The sequence below is a fragment of the Solanum stenotomum genome, chromosome 1, assembly GCF_019186545.1.
Source record: "Solanum stenotomum isolate F172 chromosome 1, ASM1918654v1, whole genome shotgun sequence".
Taxonomy (NCBI): domain Eukaryota; kingdom Viridiplantae; phylum Streptophyta; class Magnoliopsida; order Solanales; family Solanaceae; genus Solanum; species Solanum stenotomum.
The window spans coordinates 12,425,657-12,444,983 of NC_064282.1; the positions used below are offsets into that span (position 1 = coordinate 12,425,657).

Here is a 19,327-nt window from a genome sequence, read left to right on the forward strand (position 1 = left end):
TAATACACATATTAAAAAGTAGTAAGTAATGGAAGTAATTGAGTATGGCACACTCCCTACATTACTAACACTGATACATGCATAACTCTAACTAACTATCAAGCATTCCTAAGTTAATTGAGTATGACACACTCCCTAAAAAAAAACATATTTTGAAAAAATTAAAGGTTATTTTTATTATTTTTAAATTATTCTCATAAAAAAGGTAAAGTAATAAAAAAAAACCTCGTAAAATAATAATAAAATCTCCATAATTCACTCAATATGGATCAAAAGAATATATCATTAGGAGCGCCACTCCCAAAATTTGATAATCCAAATTTAGTTTGCTCTAACGTGGATCTCGAACACAAATAATTTTAAATTTTTTTTTTTTTTGCATACATTAGTCGCATTCGGATGCGAATTTGCAATCGGACAATCTGATCCGTAGTGTAAACTGAAAACGACCCACCATCGCAAGAAGATGAGGTTCTCTCGTTGAGACCCTCCCAACCCCAAACACGTTTCTCTTTAACTCACCATTCTTTCTTCTTTCCTGGTCCACCTCCAGATTTCCTCCTTATGGTTACCATTCCACACTTCTCTTTCAACCCACAATAATATCTAATTCTAACTCCCAACAACACAAATTATCTCTTAGTTTTACCTTGCAATTCAAAACAATTGCCACCCCCTTTTGAGAGAGAGCTCAATCATGGCTGCTGCACCCTTCTTGCTTGAATCAAACCTTAAATGGAACCCTTTGCTGTATACTCCAAACCCAATACAGTATACCCGTTTAATCCATTATCAAAAGCTTACACCTTCAAAATTCTCCAAACCCTCTAAGCTGACCGTCAAATGTTTCAGCAAGAATCATAAAAATGTCTGCTTTAATGATGGGAATGGGTTGGAAATGAAGAATAAAGAAAACCCATTTGAGATAGTTGTCAAAAGTGTCATGAAAGCTCTCAAAGCCTTGCAGAAGCCAGCTGTAGCGGCTGTATTGGTGGGGTTGTTGTTGATGTATGATCCGAATTCAGCATTGGCTGCTTCTGGTGGGAGGATAGGTGGCAAGTCGTTCTCGTCGTCGCGGAGCTCGGCTCCGTCTAGGGGGTATTCTACGAGGACAGCAGGGCCTAGTTTTTCGTATTCAGCTCCGTATTATGCGCCCTCCCCTTTTGGGTTTAGTGGGGGTGGTGTTTATGTAGGTCCAGCTGTTGGTTTTGGGTCAAGTGCGTTTCTGGTTATGATGGGTTTTGCTGCCTTTATTATGGTTTCTGGGTTTCTGTCTGATCGGTCCGAGGGCAGTGTACTTACTGCTACTGACAAAACTAGTGTGCTCAAGCTACAGGTAATATACTGATACATAAAGGCCTTATTATTTTTTTAACCACAAATTAAATGTAGCAGTCTCAGGTAAACATTATTGTGCATATATTACTTTAAGATTTGCTTTGCTTTGGTTGGTTATAGCTTCAGTGAGCCTATTAATTATTCTTGCCTAGTTTAGTGGTCAAAGCTGTTTGCTTTAGTTCTTGACCTTTGGGCAATCAGTCGGTTTACTTGTCTGTGCAATGACTTCATTCATCAAAGAAGTTGGATTGAGATAGTGAAGTTGTTTTGAGCTTAAGGTTGCTCTGGAATTCTATGGAGAAATTCAGGAATTAGCAATTAGCAGAGGAATTCTGCACTGGGAAGGTTATTGGTTACGTTATTAATGATATAATGTTAATGACAATGAGATTAAAAAATATATATCTGCAATTGTTGCTAGTATGCTGGCCTTTACCAAATTTGAAGACTTTACCATGTGTTACGACCCCTCCCATTCCCTATTCTCTCAGATATCAGTTTCAGATGGAATAAAGTAAATCCACAGCCCATAGGGATGTGGATGTATCATCTCTGCTTGGACATGATTTTAGTGCTCCTAATGTTTGATAATTCTGCATGGACTTCAATCTACATCTGGTTGTTTTCCTTCTTTAAAAATATTGTGATTAATTTAACTATGGAAATCTGTTCTAAATGCTGTGAAGTTCAATAGAAGTGTTTGCATCATCAATCTCATTTTTGGCATGCTTTGTGTAACATAGCTAGAGATGCTTTGGTGTTTATACAGGACCTGCAATTCTCAAATTATATAGGACCTGCAATTCTCAAATTATATAGGACCTGCAATTCTCAAATTATCTTAACGGCAGGCTTATTTTCTGAAATGCTTCTAAGTTGGTGTGTAAGATAGATTGTCCATCACCATTCTCTGATAGAATTCCTAGAATCTGCTCGTGCATGCTGCATCCTGTTGGCCATAAGTCTTCTTAGTATCGAACCCCTTATAGTTTCTGATTCTTTTCTCCCTTCATTCCAATTGATAAGTGGATGTAATTTGAAAGTTGTATCTGATACCATAAATATAGGGATCACTCTAGTCTGATTTTTGTATTCTAATAAATAGTACTGTTGATGGTCACCTAGTTAGTGCTCAGATATGATGAAAATTATAAAATCTAGAATGAAGCATCTTAGAAAAGCTCTTTGTAGCCCTTCTTGTTTTTTTTGTGCAGTCATGCTATCTATTGTATTTGTTGCTTGCTAAATTTCTTCCTTCCACTCGTGGCTGTTGTTGACACACTAAATATCAAGCTGTACATAAGCCATTCCTTGAAATTGTGCATTCTGAAACTGATCGTGAATCTGTTGACCATTATCTTTACTTCCAATTGCTACAATATCCTCAATTGAGTTGAGTCATTTGGATTCCCTCCTCTCCTTTCCTTTCTACTGGTAGAAGAAAAGAATCAAACTATGGGAAAGCAGAATTTAGATGTTGGACACTTGAACTTTAGTAGTGGACTGAAAGAAAAAACTGCAAACAAGGTTGATTTTTTCACAGATAGTACAAGGGTTTGAGTGTGAAGAAGTGATATCATGAAAGTTCTGCATTCTGACCTGATTCAGTGTATCTACTGTTTACTTTCCCCAGCCGTTGCTTATGATAACTTAGGTACTATTGACTCAGTGTGCATCACTCTTGTAACAGTGCTCTGTTTTTTCCATTTTTAGAAATTTTGTTTGCCTTGCAATTGCATTGTGGTTACAATTTCTTTTCTACTGTTTCACTGCCTTTTTCCCCCTCTCTCTAAAGGTTGGGTTGTTAGGGTTGGGTAGATCACTTCAAAAGGATCTCAACCGGATTGCTGAAGTGGCAGATACATCCACACCAGAGGGTTTAAGCTTCGTCTTGACAGGTAAAGATAGTTTTGTGGTGATCTACTAGACTATAGTATGTGCGCAAATATAGGAGTGATGACTAATTTGCATCTTCATGCTAGCAACATTATAAAATTTCTTATTGTTGAAGAAAGTTGTCACTGTTACTTCTGTTCAAGGGTTGTCTCTGTTTGTATCCTTTATGTGTGCTACTTGCACCTTCTATCTCTTGTAAATTACATCTATCCCAGCAATCTCACAATTCGTATTTTAAAACACTTATCTTGGGAATATATATATGGACCAAGCATTGACATCTGAAGTATTTGTATGTATGCGACAATCCCTTCTAGTTTCACCTCAACTTCATTCTTTTTAGGTGGACTAAACTCACAGTTTATGTATTTTATCTTTCTTTTCCTTATCCTCGAACCCGCAGTCATGGGAAACTCCTTTGTGTCCCTCCACAGTTCTCTCATACTTGTGACGGTTTTTTCTTACACATCCTTTATTCCATTTGCTTCAGCCTTTTTTTTCTTGTTAACAATGAAAAAGTCCTTTTGTTCCTTGTTTAAATTTTGCCTACGCCTACTAATCTAAAGATGAAAAATTTGCATATGGTTTTCTATTGTTGCTCTGTGTGGAATTATTTATTCTTACATTGATTGATTTATTGATTTAGGATTTTCGTTGTTGCAGAGACGACATTAGCTTTGCTTCGACACCCTGGTTATTGCATTTCAGCTTATTCATCTGTGAGTGAACGCAATTCTTTTATATGCTTTCTGATGTCTGGTTATGTGTTGTTAAATTGTGGTAGTGGCAAAATAATGAACCTTTGTCCTTTTTTAGCAGGATCATGATCCATAGTTTGCAATGGCATTAATTTTCTTTGTTCTCTCATTTTTGCTCTTGATTTGATTGAGTCAGACATGGATTTATGATATTTTACTTCTTAAACCAGCTAAAATCCATAAGACTTTTTAAAGTGAAGTTTAGGACCTCTGTTTGACATCAGTTTGCCTTTTCACTTCTATACTCTCGCCATCTAAAAAATGAATGAGTAGGTTCTTTGTATTAGGGTCAGGTTATAGGCCTCAGTTTTGACAACAATTCTTAATTTTTTGAAAAATAAAAAATTCTTAATTAGAAATTATAGAAGAAGTACTATATGTCACAAATAAGGAAAAGTTGTTATTTAAAAAAAGGTTTGACTCCTCATATAGTAATGGTGTCATGCATTCTGCTATGTGCTACCAAGTCCAATAAAGCCTTGGTATATTGTGGTGGAGCTCAGAATTTGATAAAGAACAACGAGACTTGTGCACCCTCTTGTTCCTTAATGGATACCCTTTACTGGGCTCTTTCTGTCACCTAGTCCTTCTCTCCTTTCTGTGGAAGAGAGACTAAAACCTCATACTCATTTAACTGCTAAAAAGCCATGTTCATGCCCTTAATTTGCATGAGGTACGTCCAATGTACAAATGTCAAAATCCTGTCAGCTATATGTTAGTCCAAATCAGAAGTAAAGTCAGCAAAGAATATCCAGGTCACAACAGTAAATGAGTGAGAAATGAGCTTTTAGCCTGTTAATGTGCTCATTGTGCCATTATTTACTTTGATTCTGATGATATAACTACTTTTTTTGCTACAAACAGAAATAAAATAATTGACTTTGCTTGACTTTTGATCCAAAGGTAAAAAGGTGTGGACCTTATGCATAAACTTCCATAACACCATACTTGGTGTTCATTAAAGCTGGAGTGAAGTCCAACCTTTTATTTTATTTTGAAGTGAGCCACTGAATACATTAACTTTCTTTGGGCCTTAGTGCCTTAATTTTATAATAAGTAATTATCATATGTTTTCTCCTATTTAAGTGGAGAAGGGTAGAGGGGCGGGCCCATTATCCACCGAGTTTAGAAGGCTGTGATTGGTCCAAAGGGCGGGTCACAGACGGATTTCTCGGTTATCAAAAAAAAAAAAATGTTTTCTCCTGATGAACCTTGTACACTAGGAAGCAGCTTCAAGTCTCAGGATTCTAGATGAAATAATAAACTAATGAGTTAGAAGTATGCTATAGTTGGCTAGGTAGAATAAAGTTCCTTACTCTGTTAGTCTCTGGACAGATAATTTCAACAGTCAACTTAAAATTTGTGAGAAAATATGATATTCTGATAGTCTGAAAGAGCTCTGAATTATTTCATTTACAGCCATTGATACTATCAGAAGTCAATTTGTATCCATCTCTTGCATCTTTGTGAAACCTTGTAATCATGGTTGGGTCCTTCTAGTTTCGTCATATCGGTGCTTTGCTTTTTCAGAGAATCCTTCTGCTGAATACAATTGTGATAAATTTTATTAGAATTCACGATACTTGAATCCCTCTCTTTTCAGGTTACAATATCTTGCTTTTGTTGCATTCCTGGTGAAAAAGAATCATAATCCTTAGATGAAACAGTTTTCATTGGCACTTCCTTAATCCTGTTTTTTTTTTTTTTTTGCTATACAATAAAATACTTTACCGATAAAAACAATCCTTATATGAAACAGCTTTTACAGCGCCCAAGACTTCGTAGTGCTTCGTCTTAATTTTAGATCATCACTGATCGTTTGGTATAATTTGTGGAGTGTTGGTAATAGTAAGTTGCTGTTTCTTTCATGATCTTTGTTTTTTGGGCCAAATACCATATATTATGAGAGTTTTCAGTCTGTTATTTTTTAAATTTATTTTTTGCGTTGTTTTGTCTTTCTCCACTATTGCATTTTCACACCAATGCATATCGGGGAAGTCTCTCAAATTTTGTCACCCTACTGAGTATATTTGTTGTGTCTGTCGTACAGGTTGATGTCAAGAGGAGCATGGAGGAAGGCGAGAATCGATTCAATCAACTTTCCATTGAGGAACGTGGTAAATTTGATGAAGAGACACTTGTGAATGTGAACAACATTAGAAGGAAAAGCTCTACGAGCCAGAGGGCAAATGGATTTAGCAATGAATACATAGTGGTAAGGATGACCTTGTATAGCCCTTTTTTAATTTAAATTTGTAGCTATTTTTAGGCCAAATTGTGGGAACGTGAAGGCCTGCTTTGATTTTTGAGGCCTCCCTTAGTTTCATTAGGGAAAGCTTTTCTAAGCGTGGAACCTTATCCCTAAAAAAAAGCCTTCCTGAATGTTGGAAGGTCTTATATTAGTGTTGTTGGTATTAGTAGGTCTATAGGCTAAGTTTCGAGAGCCCCACAACACCCTCTCTGAGCCCCCCCTCCCCCCAAAGGTAGATTGCCAATCAAATAAATCGGATAATAAAAAGGTGTGTTATAAGATTTTCTGTATAGGCATTTCTGAATTGGACAGAGATATAGGTCTTTAACCTTATCTGTTGTGATTTTTTTGCTCCTTTAATATGTCTGGTTCTTTTTCTCTTCATCATCAGTGCATGTACACTTTCCAGTTTATCTTGTTAGATGTTGCATGAAGATAATACTCATTTCCTTGCTTGGTGAAAATTATTTTAAGAGATTATATTAAACATTCTTAGCGAGTGCAACCGTGGGCTCTCCTCACTGATGTTTATATCATTATCGCCCTTTGTTAATTCTGTGTGGACGTAGCTAGTGGGGATACCATTTATGTGATGTTTGGCAATCAACACATAGTGCAAAGATTCTTCCATTTTGACTACTGAAAGGAGTTTTCTCTTATACTTGATGTTTGATGCTGACTGGTGTAAAAGATCTCTCATTAGTTTGCAGGTCGTTGGAAAATAGTGATGTAACTAATTAAGAAAACATTGACTGTGAATGAATTATGTCAGTGTTGTCATGAAAACTATATAGAAGTATCTTTGTTTTCGAGTTAATGGCATAATGATTTGTTAAGATGAAGTTTGTTGACGATGCCCCTCCCCAAAAGAAAAAAACTGAGAGCTCTGCAATTGGATGTGAAATACTAATGTCTACCTTCAATATTTTCTAGAGCATCTATACCCTGCAATGGATTTACTGTTTCTATCATTTAGTTGCTGTATCGTTACCATTTTTTTCTGGAGTCAAATTTTCGCTGTTGGGTTTATACTTTACACACTAATGATCCATCCTTTGCACGATACTCATTTTTTTCTTCGTATGTGCAATTTCAGGTTACAATCTTGGTTGCTGCTGAAGGTGTTTATAAATTGCCTGCTATTAACGGAAGTGGAGACTTGAAAGAAGCGTTGCAAAAGATTGCTTCTATTCCTTCCAGTAGAACACTGGTAAGTGAACGAAATGGTCATCAAGAAGCAACAAGTTTTATACCACTTCTAGCTTTTAATTTTGTGACATCTACTTGTTGCAGGCAGTTGAGATTTTATGGACTCCACAGAACGAAAACGACACATTATCAGAACGAGAACTTCTTGAGGATTACCCTCTCTTGCGACCTCTGTAAGAAATCTGGGACTTTCTTAAAGATTATAGATAGTTATACAAGCTCCTATCAACCCCTTTTTGTTATCTCCATGTATATATATAACTCATAGAGCATCGACAATCCTTGTATAAGAATGAGGGTAAATCATCCTAATTGTACTAGTCAAGTTGCGTATATAAAATGCCAGGATTCTCTCTTAAGTGAAAATAACATCTCCTTTCAGGTTCTAAAAAGTGATAATTGATATCAATTGACCAACATAACCTATTGTTTTTTATTTATTTTGGGGGGTAATTAATTATGGAAGAAGATGTGCTGTTATTTCATTGTTTTCCCTTTCTCAGTTTTGAACTATGAATCTTGAAATTACATTATTTTTGGATAATATAATATTTTTAAGATGTAACATCCTAGTTGCGGATTTGCTGAACATGAGATGGGTCATATTTGATATGGGATTCAAATCAAAATAAGATTTGAGATTTTCTACTCAGGTCCGGTCCCAATTTATGTAATGTAGTTTAAATGAGTACAGAGTTTAAAAAATATGGGGAAAACATTACATTGTTCCAAAATTACTCTTAGTGTGTCATCGGTGCATGTATAAAAAAATAAGCATCTAGAGGTTTCGATCTAGAGTTTTGGGTATGAAAAAAAATCTTTGATAGAGATTGCTTTTAACTGAATGGGCTTTATGCGGTACGAGTTCAAATTACTTGGACTCTAATATGAGCACGGAATACCAAATGAAAAATAAATACCGACTTTTGTTAACAAAAAGCTATTGTGAAGTGTTGAAAGCTTTGTTACTAAAATTATTGACAATCTTCTATTAAGAATTTAACTTTACATCAATTGCCGATTAAATACAAATTCCAAGACTTAATTTTAAGAATCACCAAACTCTTTCTTCAAATCTTAAATCTACATGAATAAGAACGTACCGGTTAATAAACGTATGAGATTAAAAAAAAATTCCTAATTATATCAAATATTATTATATTAATCATAGCAAAGTACAGGAATGTAGAAACACTGAAATAAAATAAACTAAACACAAAAATAAACATCTCAATATTGTAAATATAAACTTTCTAGGGTTTTCACCAATATTTCCTTCACATTTCACTTATGAGGACGAAGCTCCATTTTTCAATTCATTCAAGCGATTCTGCATGTTAAAATTAGTAGTATCCATCCAAGCTTCAAACTTGGTTACTTCAGATGCATTAAGCTGCTCAATCGACTCCCACCAACCTCTCTTTCTAGCTTCAATCACGTCATCATATGATTTTTTCTTAGCAATTGCAATGTCTTCTATGATATCAAGTTCATCAAGCCTGTTTTTGAGTTCATTCACTTTTTCTCGGTTACCAGCCGTGACCAGAAGAGCACTTTCACTGAATTCTATATCAAGATTCTGAAAACGAGAAATAACGGCATCAACATTTGGATGAAAAAATGAGAAAGGATTACCTTTAGGAGAAAAATATATCATTCCAATGTCGACATCGCATTCAAAGACGAGATCGCTAGCTTTTTTGTGTAAACCTAGACGACGCTTTGAAAAGCTAGCATATAGGTCATCTTGTTTTTCTATTTTTTTCATTGGTATCTTTTGGCGTCCTCTACTCTTCTTATTCTCCATGTCTAACTTTATTAGCAAAATAGTTAAAAAATTATTGATGAAATCTTTTATGAGAAATGATACTTGAAAGAAGGGAGGTGTCACAACTATTTATATACATAAAAAAATTCATTGCATTAATTATCTTTCCAAATATTATATGGGAAAGTGATCTTTTCATCATAGTAAAAATAGGGAACACAATTAATTTTATGCTTAATATAGCATACCAAAATCTAGACTAATTTTAATTTAATTTAGTAAATAAAATAAAATAAAGACTTTTAAGGTAAATCATTACATAAAATAAATTTTACAATTTTAAGTTAAATCAATTAATAGAATGAAATCTATACTAAATCATTAAATAAAATGAAATCTAAACTTTTAAGGTAAATCAATAAATAAAATGAAATGTAAACTTTTAAGGTAATCATTAAATATTTTACTATATTTATCAATTTTATCAAGTTAAGACGAGCAAATATAAATATAATTTGAAGGAACCCAAAATCATACCAATTTTTTTAAAATTTTATAGATTAGTGTTTGGGTATTTTATTTTATTTTCATGTCTTAAGATTTTTCTTGATTATAACAGCATAATGAATTGTCAATGTAGACAAATATTTCGATTTAATACGAAACTTCAACATGTGTTGTTATACTTTCAAAATATATGATCCACATTTTAATTTAAGAAGAATAATTGAATGATATTATTGTTGTATATTGCAAATGTTTAAAATAATCTATACTTGTTGAGTATTTTGATGTATTTTTTCCTAAATAGGCATAGAGTTTAATATTTTTAAAATTGACATCTTTAACTTATTTCTTTTTTTTTTCAAAAAAAAAGTAGAATCTTGTATATTTCTTTTTGAATTCTGATTCTAAATGTTTCGTATGTCCTATTTATTAGTGGAGTATTTTTCATCTCTGAGATTATTTACAGAGTGTATATTAATAATATTATTGAATAAGGTGTATTTAGACCGTAACAATTATACTGTTAATTATTGTTTTAGATGTTTTGATCGTTCTATTCATTAGTGGAGTATAAGTAGGGGTGTGCAAAAACTGATTTAACCAATAAACCGAATAGAAAAAAACACTATTGGTTTATTGATATTGGGTTATTGGGCTAACGGTTTTTAAACAGTTTTGCAAATTTTTTTATTGGGTTATTGGTTCGGTTTCCGATTTTATAATTTTTGTTAATGGTTAAACCGATAACCCAATAAGACTATACTAAATTTACTAGTCTTATTGTTAATGGTTAAACGATTGTTACTTTTACACTTTTTGTTAATGGTTAAACGATTGATACTTTCACACTTTTTCCTTTGAATGTGTCTAGTGTCTAAACTTGCAAGAAAAATGATTGTTACTTTTATGATTATTACTTTCATGCCAAATGATGGAAAAATCATATGGTTTATTTGAAAATTTTCTTATCGTGTATATAATATATATGAGTATTTTCTTATTGATTAAACCGAAAACCGAACCGTTAAGTACCATAAACCGATTAACCAAAAATCGATAAGAAATATGTTATTGGTTTGGTTATCGGTTTGAAGTATTTACAAACCGAAAACCGATAAACCGAACCAATAACACCTAAAACCGAACCGAACCGACCGATGCGCACCCCTAAGTATAAGAATAATAGTAGCAGAGTATTAGTAATACTGAAATTAGTTATGTTTGAGATTATTTGACTGGGTGCATTAATAACAATTTTGTCTTTAATTATGTTTATCACGTATTAGTTGCCCCTGTCTTGCTAATGCTATAGTTTGTTATGTATTAATTTCTATCACATAAAAGATTAAATAATATCATAACTAATACTCCTTTAGTCTTATATTAGTTGATCACTTTTCATTTTGCACGTGCTTAAGAAATCATAAATAAGAAGATAATTTTACTAATTCATTCCTTAAAAAACTTCTTGGAATTTTTACAAACAAATGTGAACACTTTCAAAAAGAATTAATTGCAAGTGTAATATAGTAAAAATTTAATTAATATTTTCTTGATTTAGTAAGATGATCAACTAATATGAAATAACTATATTTAATAATATAATGATCAACTAATATGGAACAGAGAAATATCAGTATTAATTTTTCTAATACATTATTCTTATTGTGTCAAAATCAATGGCAAGTTGTGGGAGCTCAAAAGTAATCACTACAATTTTTCATTTTCAAGAATGGGAATTTAGTGCTCAACTCAAGATAGAGATAGATAGAAGAGGAAATGGAATTTGTCACATTTGGAGAATTTTCATATTATATAATATAATAAGAACTAAGAAGAATATAATATCCACATCTCTTAAAGTTATCCTACTTTTTAGTTTGCTATCTACACTTTTTAATATACAATCTTTTGACTATTTTATCTATCTTTTTTAGGATAGACATGCATGATCTCAACCATTATAGTGCTCTAGTTGATAACAATATGTACAATTCTAGAAGAAAAAATGGAGTAACAAACTTGCAAACCAATTACCAAATTATTAATTCTAAAATAAAGTATCTAGATAGAATTTTGGCCACTTTAGATATATTAACACAAACTATTTTTCACTTAACATGATTATATTGTTTGAAGTCACACAATTTAACTAATGTAATTATCGGATTGAACAAAAATTGGGATCGGATGCCAATGGGTGAGATGCTCCCAACCCCTATGAGTGAGTTTAAAAACGAACAAGAAAGAGGCATTGATGAATCATCATACTTAATTCAAAAAACAAGTGATTGCTTTATTTCTGATTAGAAATGAGATATATATCTGAATAAAAAAACTTCTTATTCGAAAGTTTTGTGATTTATTCTGTTAATGGACATATTCAACACAAATCTTAATTAATTGAATTAGTAAATTTCAAATACTAAACCACTCACGACTTCTCCTAAACTTAAAAATGCATGTGGGAGAAAGTGCACATGGAAGGTTTCTAACTTTGGGGCAAGTGATCATATTTTAATTAATTCCACCAAATTGGGAATATTTTCATCTCTTAATTAATAAAACATATCCTTAATTTATAGTAAACCTTATAATTTGGGTATCCTAAGACTATTGGAATCCAATGCAAGGAAGTCATAACTCAGAACTATTGTCTATACATCATCATTATCATTATTGTTAAAACTAATAAATTGTTTTTATTACTATTATTGCAAATTTCTCTCTATATATACCAAACCTAAAATTAGGTCATTTAACTGATTTTAATTGACTAGTTAATCCCCCCCGCCCCCCACCATAAAAAAAGTAAATCAAAAGAGTTGAGATCTACTAGTACAAGAGGTACACTTTAATTAGTACCATAATATATAGGTTCAATCATTATTCAATAATGACGAATTAATTTTTTATTCTTGAGGGAAAAATTGGAAAAAAATAAAGTGGTTGACTAAAGAAAAGAGATTGAGTTAGTGGGGAAAAATAAATTAGAAGTTTTTTCTCATATTTTTACACTTTATGGAGTAATAAAGTTAAAAGTTTATAATTGAGATATATATGTATTTGGTTAAAGGGAATTTGTAGCTACTTTTATTGTAACTTTTGATTATTTAACAAAAATATATTTTAACTTTTGGATCAAATACTCCCAATTGATTGACTTTTATAGAAATCAATCACAATATGTATTACGTAACTAAAAATATCTACTACTAAAAAATATTAATTTTTTTTATTGAAAAATGTTTAGTGACTATTTTTATAGTATTTTAATTGAACTGGTATGGAAATATATATATATATATATATATATATATATATATATACACACACATATATATAATTGTTTTATATGAAAAAATTAGAAAAAGTTTCACTATTTCAGTGAGAATCTATTTATTTACTATGCATCTTTATATATTCGATGGAAAATTAAGGGGGGTTGGGGGTGGGAAATCATGTTATATAACACAAATTTCTCATTGATTTGCAATGGGAAAAATCTTTATTTCTAGTACTAATCAAAAAGTTAGTACTTCCTCCCCTCTCAAATAATGTGATACTTTTTGTTTTTTGAATATCCATTTCAGCTCGCAATTCAAATTATGGTAATTGTTTCTTGTTTATTTTAATTTTCTGTTTTTTAGAAGTATGACAATCATTAAGGACATTAAGTTTACGGAGTAGTTTTAATTGTGATGATTACGGAATTAATTTGTAGTCAATATCTTGACTACTTAAGGAAAAAAGAAAAATAAAAATGGACAAATAACTTATCTTTCATTTTGTCAATATTATGACATTATTAGGTTATTAATTAATTAAATATCTGGTCAATTATTTGTGTGATGGAAAGTGTTTGACACCTAATTCAGATTAAAAGACATTTTGTATATATTTTTTAAGTCAAAATTAACTTTAGAAAGTTCAATATTAGTTGTGTTGTAAGTTGTAAGTTGTAAAATCCCCTTACTCTAAGAAAAGCCAAATCAAATAAACAAGGATTTAATTTGCTAATTAGTTGGAGAAAAAAAGGGAAATATAGTATGATAGAGTAACAACTATAATAGTTTTTTTTTATGGTTGATTAATTTTTAAGACAAGTCAATTAAACGTGATAAAAGTTTAGTCATAGCAAAAATCAACGATCTTCTTAAAATCAACCTGCCTTAAAATGGTCTAGGAATGTATTTAACAATTCAGTTTGGTAATAAAACGTTTAAAAAATAGTCATAGTAGTATATTTTAATTTGTATTGACCTTAAGAAATTCACTTTCAATTTCTTTTTTTTTTTGGTCATTAAATAGTCAACACGTTTATAGAGTTTGCAAGAATTTAAATGCCTTCATACGAAAAAATATCATCCAACCACCAATAAAATAAATAATATATTTTTTAAAAAAAATACCCATAAATGATTTTCAGAAAAAATTTATAAATCAAAACTAGATGTCAAAGAAAATAAACCAAAAAGTTCTTCATGGTGGACCAATTTTTCTTAACATTTTGATGACGTTTGAATTTTTCAAATATATTAATTATCAAAATAATAGTCTTTGTCTTAAAATAAACAGGAGACTTTAAAGCTACAAAAATGATACTCGAAAATTTTGACCTTTAATAGTCAAACAAATAGAACATATTAATTCTCCTATTCTTTCGATACTATTCAAATTTGTATTTTAATTTGTGAGTCTTTTTCATCCAAATTGTATCAATTTTCCCCCTTTGAATACTTTCTCAAGAAACTTATTTTGTTGTTTCTAAGTAAGGTTGAAAATCTTGAAGTTATTATTACGTTTAATCATGAACATATTACAAAATACACTAATTAACTATGATATTATCATTTAAATACTCGGTGCAGATAAATATTTATCATGTTTTATCATTGTTAAAAATAACAAGTTTTAATATAAATTGACTTCAGAAAAAAAAATGAATAAAAGAGAGAGAATAATAATTTGGAATATACCTTTAAAAAAAGATGCAATAATTATAGAGTGAGCCAGCCTATTTTTTTTAATAGATTAAAAGTTTGGCTAGTGCCCATATGCCTATGGAATCTCTTTAGCTTTGGTCCAATTTCAGAAAATTCAATTGTTTTATGTGTAACAATTTAATTTAAGATTCCTTCTCAATGTGTGAAATCCAACCTCATCATTGCAGTCCAAACAAAGAAACAAAAAAAAAAGCAACAACAAAAAGATTCTCCCCTTTTTTTTTTTTTTTTTCTCTAATAACGTAATAACTACGCCTTAATTTTAAGCAAGTTGAAATTAACCACACGAATCTTCACTATTTGGCATATACAACTCCTACTGAACGTGTATATCTCGCGATCAAATAGAACATGATCAGACCATTTCAAGCGAACTTCTCTTATTTTTGTTTTCACTAAGGTCAACCAAAACATATAGTGGACATAATTTTATTGAAGTTATCCCTTCTGGACCATGTATGAAAAGGGGAGATTGTGAGTAGATTTTAGTTGGATGAGGCATGATGAGGGGTGGGACATGAGCAATAATTTCATATTTGAAAACCAAACTTCTATCATTGACAATAAAGTTGAGGATATATGCAATATTGCAAATGCAAGAATTCTCAATTAAACCTCTCATTGACCAGTAAAAAAATAAATAAGGTCAGATCATCAGTTGCATGTTGCAGAAAATAATGCACTTCAACTTAAAAATAAAGGCACCAATGAGAACAGACAAACAGATGCACTTCTTTGGCAATTTTAAGGTAAAAGGATAATGTTATTATTGTACATTACAACTCAAAAATTTGAACCAAAGTCATGTACATATCCCACTTGGAGAAATCCTCTAAAGCCTCAATAATTACATTGTCTCATAATTTGCCTGTCACAGCTCACTATCATTCATATTTTTATATTCAAGAATATTATATAGGCAAACCCCACAAGTAGAAAAGGGAGGGGTAAATGGGATGGCCTCATCATCATAAACTAACCTCATAGATAACAAAGACAATTTTACAGCCTCTACTATTGTATGAAACACTTAAAAGAAACAAGAAAAATGGAGTTTCTTACAACAGTTATATTTCAACAGCATCAACTGGTAAGGATGTTGTTCTGTGAAGTGAGTTAGGAAGCAATGTTCTGGTGAAGAAACTCTTTGCAGTACTAACCATGTCCCTGACATTCGGGGAACCTTTGATCGCCTCACATTTTCGGGCCCTTTGGGATACCGAAATGGGGCAGCTAAGTCCATTTGATTCTGAACTAATGGTCTTACCACAATCAGAAGACTTAAGTAGAGTTTCAAGACATGAATTCCTATTCTTGGTCTTCTTTTTCCGCTTAGAGGAACCTGTAGGAGGTTTTGAAGCTTTAGGTGGAAGTCCCAAGTGTTGATCTTTTAGCTCCCTCAATTTTATCTGGTAGTTTGCTTTGAGCCATCTCATTTCCTGCTCAATCAAGTGCTCATACTCAGAAATTTCGTATGGCGCAGGAATTTCACCTAAAGAACGGGGATTTGATAAAGATCTGCCTAAACTTTTTACACCTGATGTAAGCTCACTCTTTGGTCCAGCCTCTTTCTGACCTTCTGTTGAAGGGTCGTGATACAATTTCTCACCTTCTTCAAGGGAATGACTCTCCTCGGATCCCACTGAACTGCATTCAAAGCTTTCATGCCGATCCCAAATCTCTGTGTGATGGAAACCATTCATTTTGAACAAGTTGTAATGGACACCATTAATATGGCTTGATGATGCTGGTTCATCAGAATAAGTCGAAGCAATAGGCCGAGGACTGTTAGATTGATATGTAACCTCTTCAAACCGTCCATGTGTAGCAGCACATCCATTGCATTCTGCTAGCTGCAAATTCTGAGCAACTGGATTTTTAGACAGGAAATTCATGAACGAACCAATAGAGGAATTGTTGGACGAACAGTTGTGACAGAAGCTAGAATTTGCAAAGCGAGGGGTTTCTACGATTCCTGGCCCTGGCTTCCAATCGGGTTCTAATTTGGAAATCTCACCATCAATCATATCGGCGATTTTTGTAACATCTTGATCAGTTATATCCAATTCGGATACCATTTCAGTTGCAACAGTTAATGCTGTATCATATTCAACATCAAATGGGAAATAGATATTACGGATACGGCCTGCAAAGACACAGATAGCACAATTTTCAGCTCATGATAAGCATAAACAAATCAGTTCAAGAAAATAAATTAAGGCTGCTTACCTTCTTTGTCTGCAATTCTGAGTCTTAAGAAGATGCTACCATCTTCTCTTCTCTTCCCTTTAATAGTTATATCCAAATCTGCGGAATGTTCATCGTGTTCATCATCGTTATACTCGAACAGTTCAATTCCAGTTTGCTCATATTCATTTGGATCAGATGCCCATTCATGTATATCATCAAAACCATAATCATTGTAGGCGCCATTACCAAACGATTTTCCTTCACAATCTAGTCCAAGAACAGGCTTCCTTAGCAGAGGGTTCATATAATCTAGTTCTCTCCTAGACTCTGTATGTCTTAAATCTGATTCACTATCATCAATCTGGAGAAAAGGGTCATCCAGAAGCTCTCTTGCTGAGAGCCTTAGAGACACAGTGGCCAAACATTTTTCAACGAATTGACGTATCTCAGGATCCTTCACTTGGTACAACGCGTCTGGTTTTTTCCCCTAAAATATTGACCAAATCAATTGGGATAACCACAACAGAGAGGGAAGGACAAAAAGAGTACAAAAGATAAGTACTTACAGACATCACTTTCTTGTAGATCTGAGCTGGATGGGTGCACTCACTATATGGGTACTCAAAAGTAACCATTTCTAATATGCACATACCAAAAGAATATATGTCAACTAGTTCATTGTATTCCTCCTCGTAAACTTCCGGAGCCATGAACTCAGGCGTACCTGATCATTACAGACCCACAAGCATTTGAGCAAACCATTTTCCAAGTCATAGCACAAACACACACAAATTGATCATATACATTTCACACACTAGGCAAAGCAGAAGAGCAAAGTATAAGGTGAGTAAAATCAGTGTAAGAAGTATACCAACACAATGAGCAGCGTGTGATTTTCGCAGAATAGCAGCGAGGCCAAGATCTCCAATTTTCACTTCTCCTTGGTTTCCATTGATAAAGATGTTATCACACTTAAGATCTCTATGGATTACAGGGGGATCATGACTATGAAGATAGAGAAGCCCATTCAAGATCTGTCTGCACCAGCGCTTTACTGCTCTAATATTGACTCTTTTGTGTTTCAGCCTATACCTACCAAACCCCACAAACAAAAAAAGCAAAGGATTTGAGGGTGGTGGTGGAGGAGATCCAGATTTAGCAATAGTAAAAAAAATCAAATGCCAAGAAACAGAAAATTAAGAACTCACTGTCTAAGAGTTCCAGAAGTGAACATTTCAGTAACAAAATTGATGTTCCTATTAGCAGGATCCACCCAAGAAGTATAAAATGTCATGATATTTTTGTGCTTCAAAGTCTTGAGTAAATGAATTTCACAGTAAAGCCTCTCAAGATCTTCAGGACTTTGTAAGAAATCATAAAGCTTCACTTGATTCCAAGCAACTTCAATCCCTTCATATTCATCAAATGCTCTATAACTGCACAATCATTACATACAAACCAATCAAATCAGAATGATCCACCTTAAAGTTCTATCCTTTATTCAAGAATTTGGAGAAGCAAAAAACCCCAAATCTTGAAACACCCCATTTCTATAAACCCCACAGTAAAGCGGCAACATTTGAACCAAATACCAAAATGGGTGTCTAGTAGATCTAACAAATACCCATTTTACAAGCAAAAAAAGGAAGATAAGTTTTGATTCATACACAGTCTTTGAAGCTCCTTTTCCAAGAATTTCATTATACTGCATCAAAAAAACAAGAAAAGAACAAAACATCAAGCTCAAAACTTCAATGGAGTGAAAAAACCTGACTATGAGAGAGACACATAAAGAGAGAGAGTAGGACATACTCTGCCATATCTACCAGTTGGATCAACTTCAACAAATTCAGAAATTTCTGGTTCTGTATCTGTAAGACCATTCATTCTTTTTTTCAAAATTTATCTATTTAGCTTACAAAGATTGTATCTTTTTTGTTCATTCAGCAAGAAACAAGTCAGTTGAAAGAATGAAAAAGATCAAAAATCTGATCTTTTTTAGTTTTTGGAACTTTTCTTGTAAGAAAAAATATATGGGAAAGTGAGTTTATTGAAGTTTTCACAGCCCAAACAACACTTCTTGAAGGGTATCCACGATAAACGTGAGTCTACAGAAAATTAAGGGGAAAAAGAATGTGGGGTTGGGGGTAGGGGGTACGGGGTAGGGTAGGTAAATGAGTGTGTATATCTTGCATCTTATCAATACAGAGAAAGAGAAAATCAATAAAACTGTATCAAAAAAGCAAGCCAGCTAAAAAAGGAGAAGACAAAAGAACAAGAAAAGTGGAAATAGAAAAAAAATAAAGAGGTCATATTAGTCAAAGATTTGATTAAGTGCATGAAATGACTTATATTTTCTTTCGGCTAAATTTATGTGAGGTAATTTGATTGAATATGGTAAAAG

The 19,327-nt window shown here is 32.7% G+C and overlaps 3 protein-coding genes across 3 annotated transcripts; 1 reads left to right on the top strand and 2 right to left on the bottom strand.

The window, feature by feature from the left end:
- The first annotated feature begins 444 nt into the window (after positions 1-444).
- Positions 445-7,844, top strand: LOC125853360 (uncharacterized). The gene is made up of 6 exons (XM_049533042.1): positions 445-1,336; positions 3,134-3,236; positions 3,898-3,953; positions 6,043-6,207; positions 7,340-7,453; positions 7,537-7,844. Exons 1-6 carry the CDS (start codon positions 698-700, stop codon positions 7,627-7,629), a joined length of 1,170 nt encoding a protein of 389 aa, XP_049388999.1. The 5' UTR covers positions 445-697; the 3' UTR covers positions 7,630-7,844.
- An 896-nt stretch (positions 7,845-8,740) lies between these two features.
- Positions 8,741-9,340, bottom strand: LOC125853377 (agamous-like MADS-box protein AGL29). The gene has a single exon (XM_049533060.1). It carries the CDS (start codon positions 9,257-9,259, stop codon positions 8,741-8,743), a length of 519 nt encoding a protein of 172 aa, XP_049389017.1. The 5' UTR covers positions 9,260-9,340.
- Positions 9,341-15,703: 6,363 nt separating this feature from the next.
- Positions 15,704-19,067, bottom strand: LOC125853349 (probable serine/threonine-protein kinase WNK9). The gene is made up of 7 exons (XM_049533018.1): positions 18,736-19,067; positions 18,591-18,628; positions 18,132-18,359; positions 17,795-18,015; positions 17,490-17,647; positions 16,963-17,410; positions 15,704-16,879 (listed from the first exon to the last, which is right to left on the bottom strand). Exons 1-7 carry the CDS (start codon positions 18,808-18,810, stop codon positions 15,801-15,803), a joined length of 2,247 nt encoding a protein of 748 aa, XP_049388975.1. The 5' UTR covers positions 18,811-19,067; the 3' UTR covers positions 15,704-15,800.
- Positions 19,068-19,327: the final 260 nt, after the last annotated feature.

What these genes read in the sequence shown, in the direction of transcription:
- LOC125853360 (XM_049533042.1), top strand. Translation starts at nt 698, where the DNA reads ATGGCTGCTGCACCCTTCTTGCTTGAATCAAACCTTAAATGGAACCCT. An exon ending in CTAGTGTGCTCAAGCTACAG is followed by an intron (nt 1,337 to 3,133) that starts GTAATATACTGA and finishes CTCTCTCTAAAG; the next exon opens with GTTGGGTTGTTAGGGTTGGG. An exon ending in TTTAAGCTTCGTCTTGACAG is followed by an intron (nt 3,237 to 3,897) that starts GTAAAGATAGTT and finishes TCGTTGTTGCAG; the next exon opens with AGACGACATTAGCTTTGCTT.
- LOC125853377 (XM_049533060.1), bottom strand. Translation starts at nt 9,259, where the DNA reads ATGGAGAATAAGAAGAGTAGAGGACGCCAAAAGATACCAATGAAAAAA.
- LOC125853349 (XM_049533018.1), bottom strand. Translation starts at nt 18,810, where the DNA reads ATGAATGGTCTTACAGATACAGAACCAGAAATTTCTGAATTTGTTGAA. An exon ending in ACACGCTGCTCATTGTGTTG is followed by an intron (nt 17,648 to 17,794) that starts GTATACTTCTTA and finishes TGTAATGATCAG; the next exon opens with GTACGCCTGAGTTCATGGCT. An exon ending in CAGAATTGCAGACAAAGAAG is followed by an intron (nt 16,880 to 16,962) that starts GTAAGCAGCCTT and finishes GTGTCTTTGCAG; the next exon opens with GCCGTATCCGTAATATCTAT.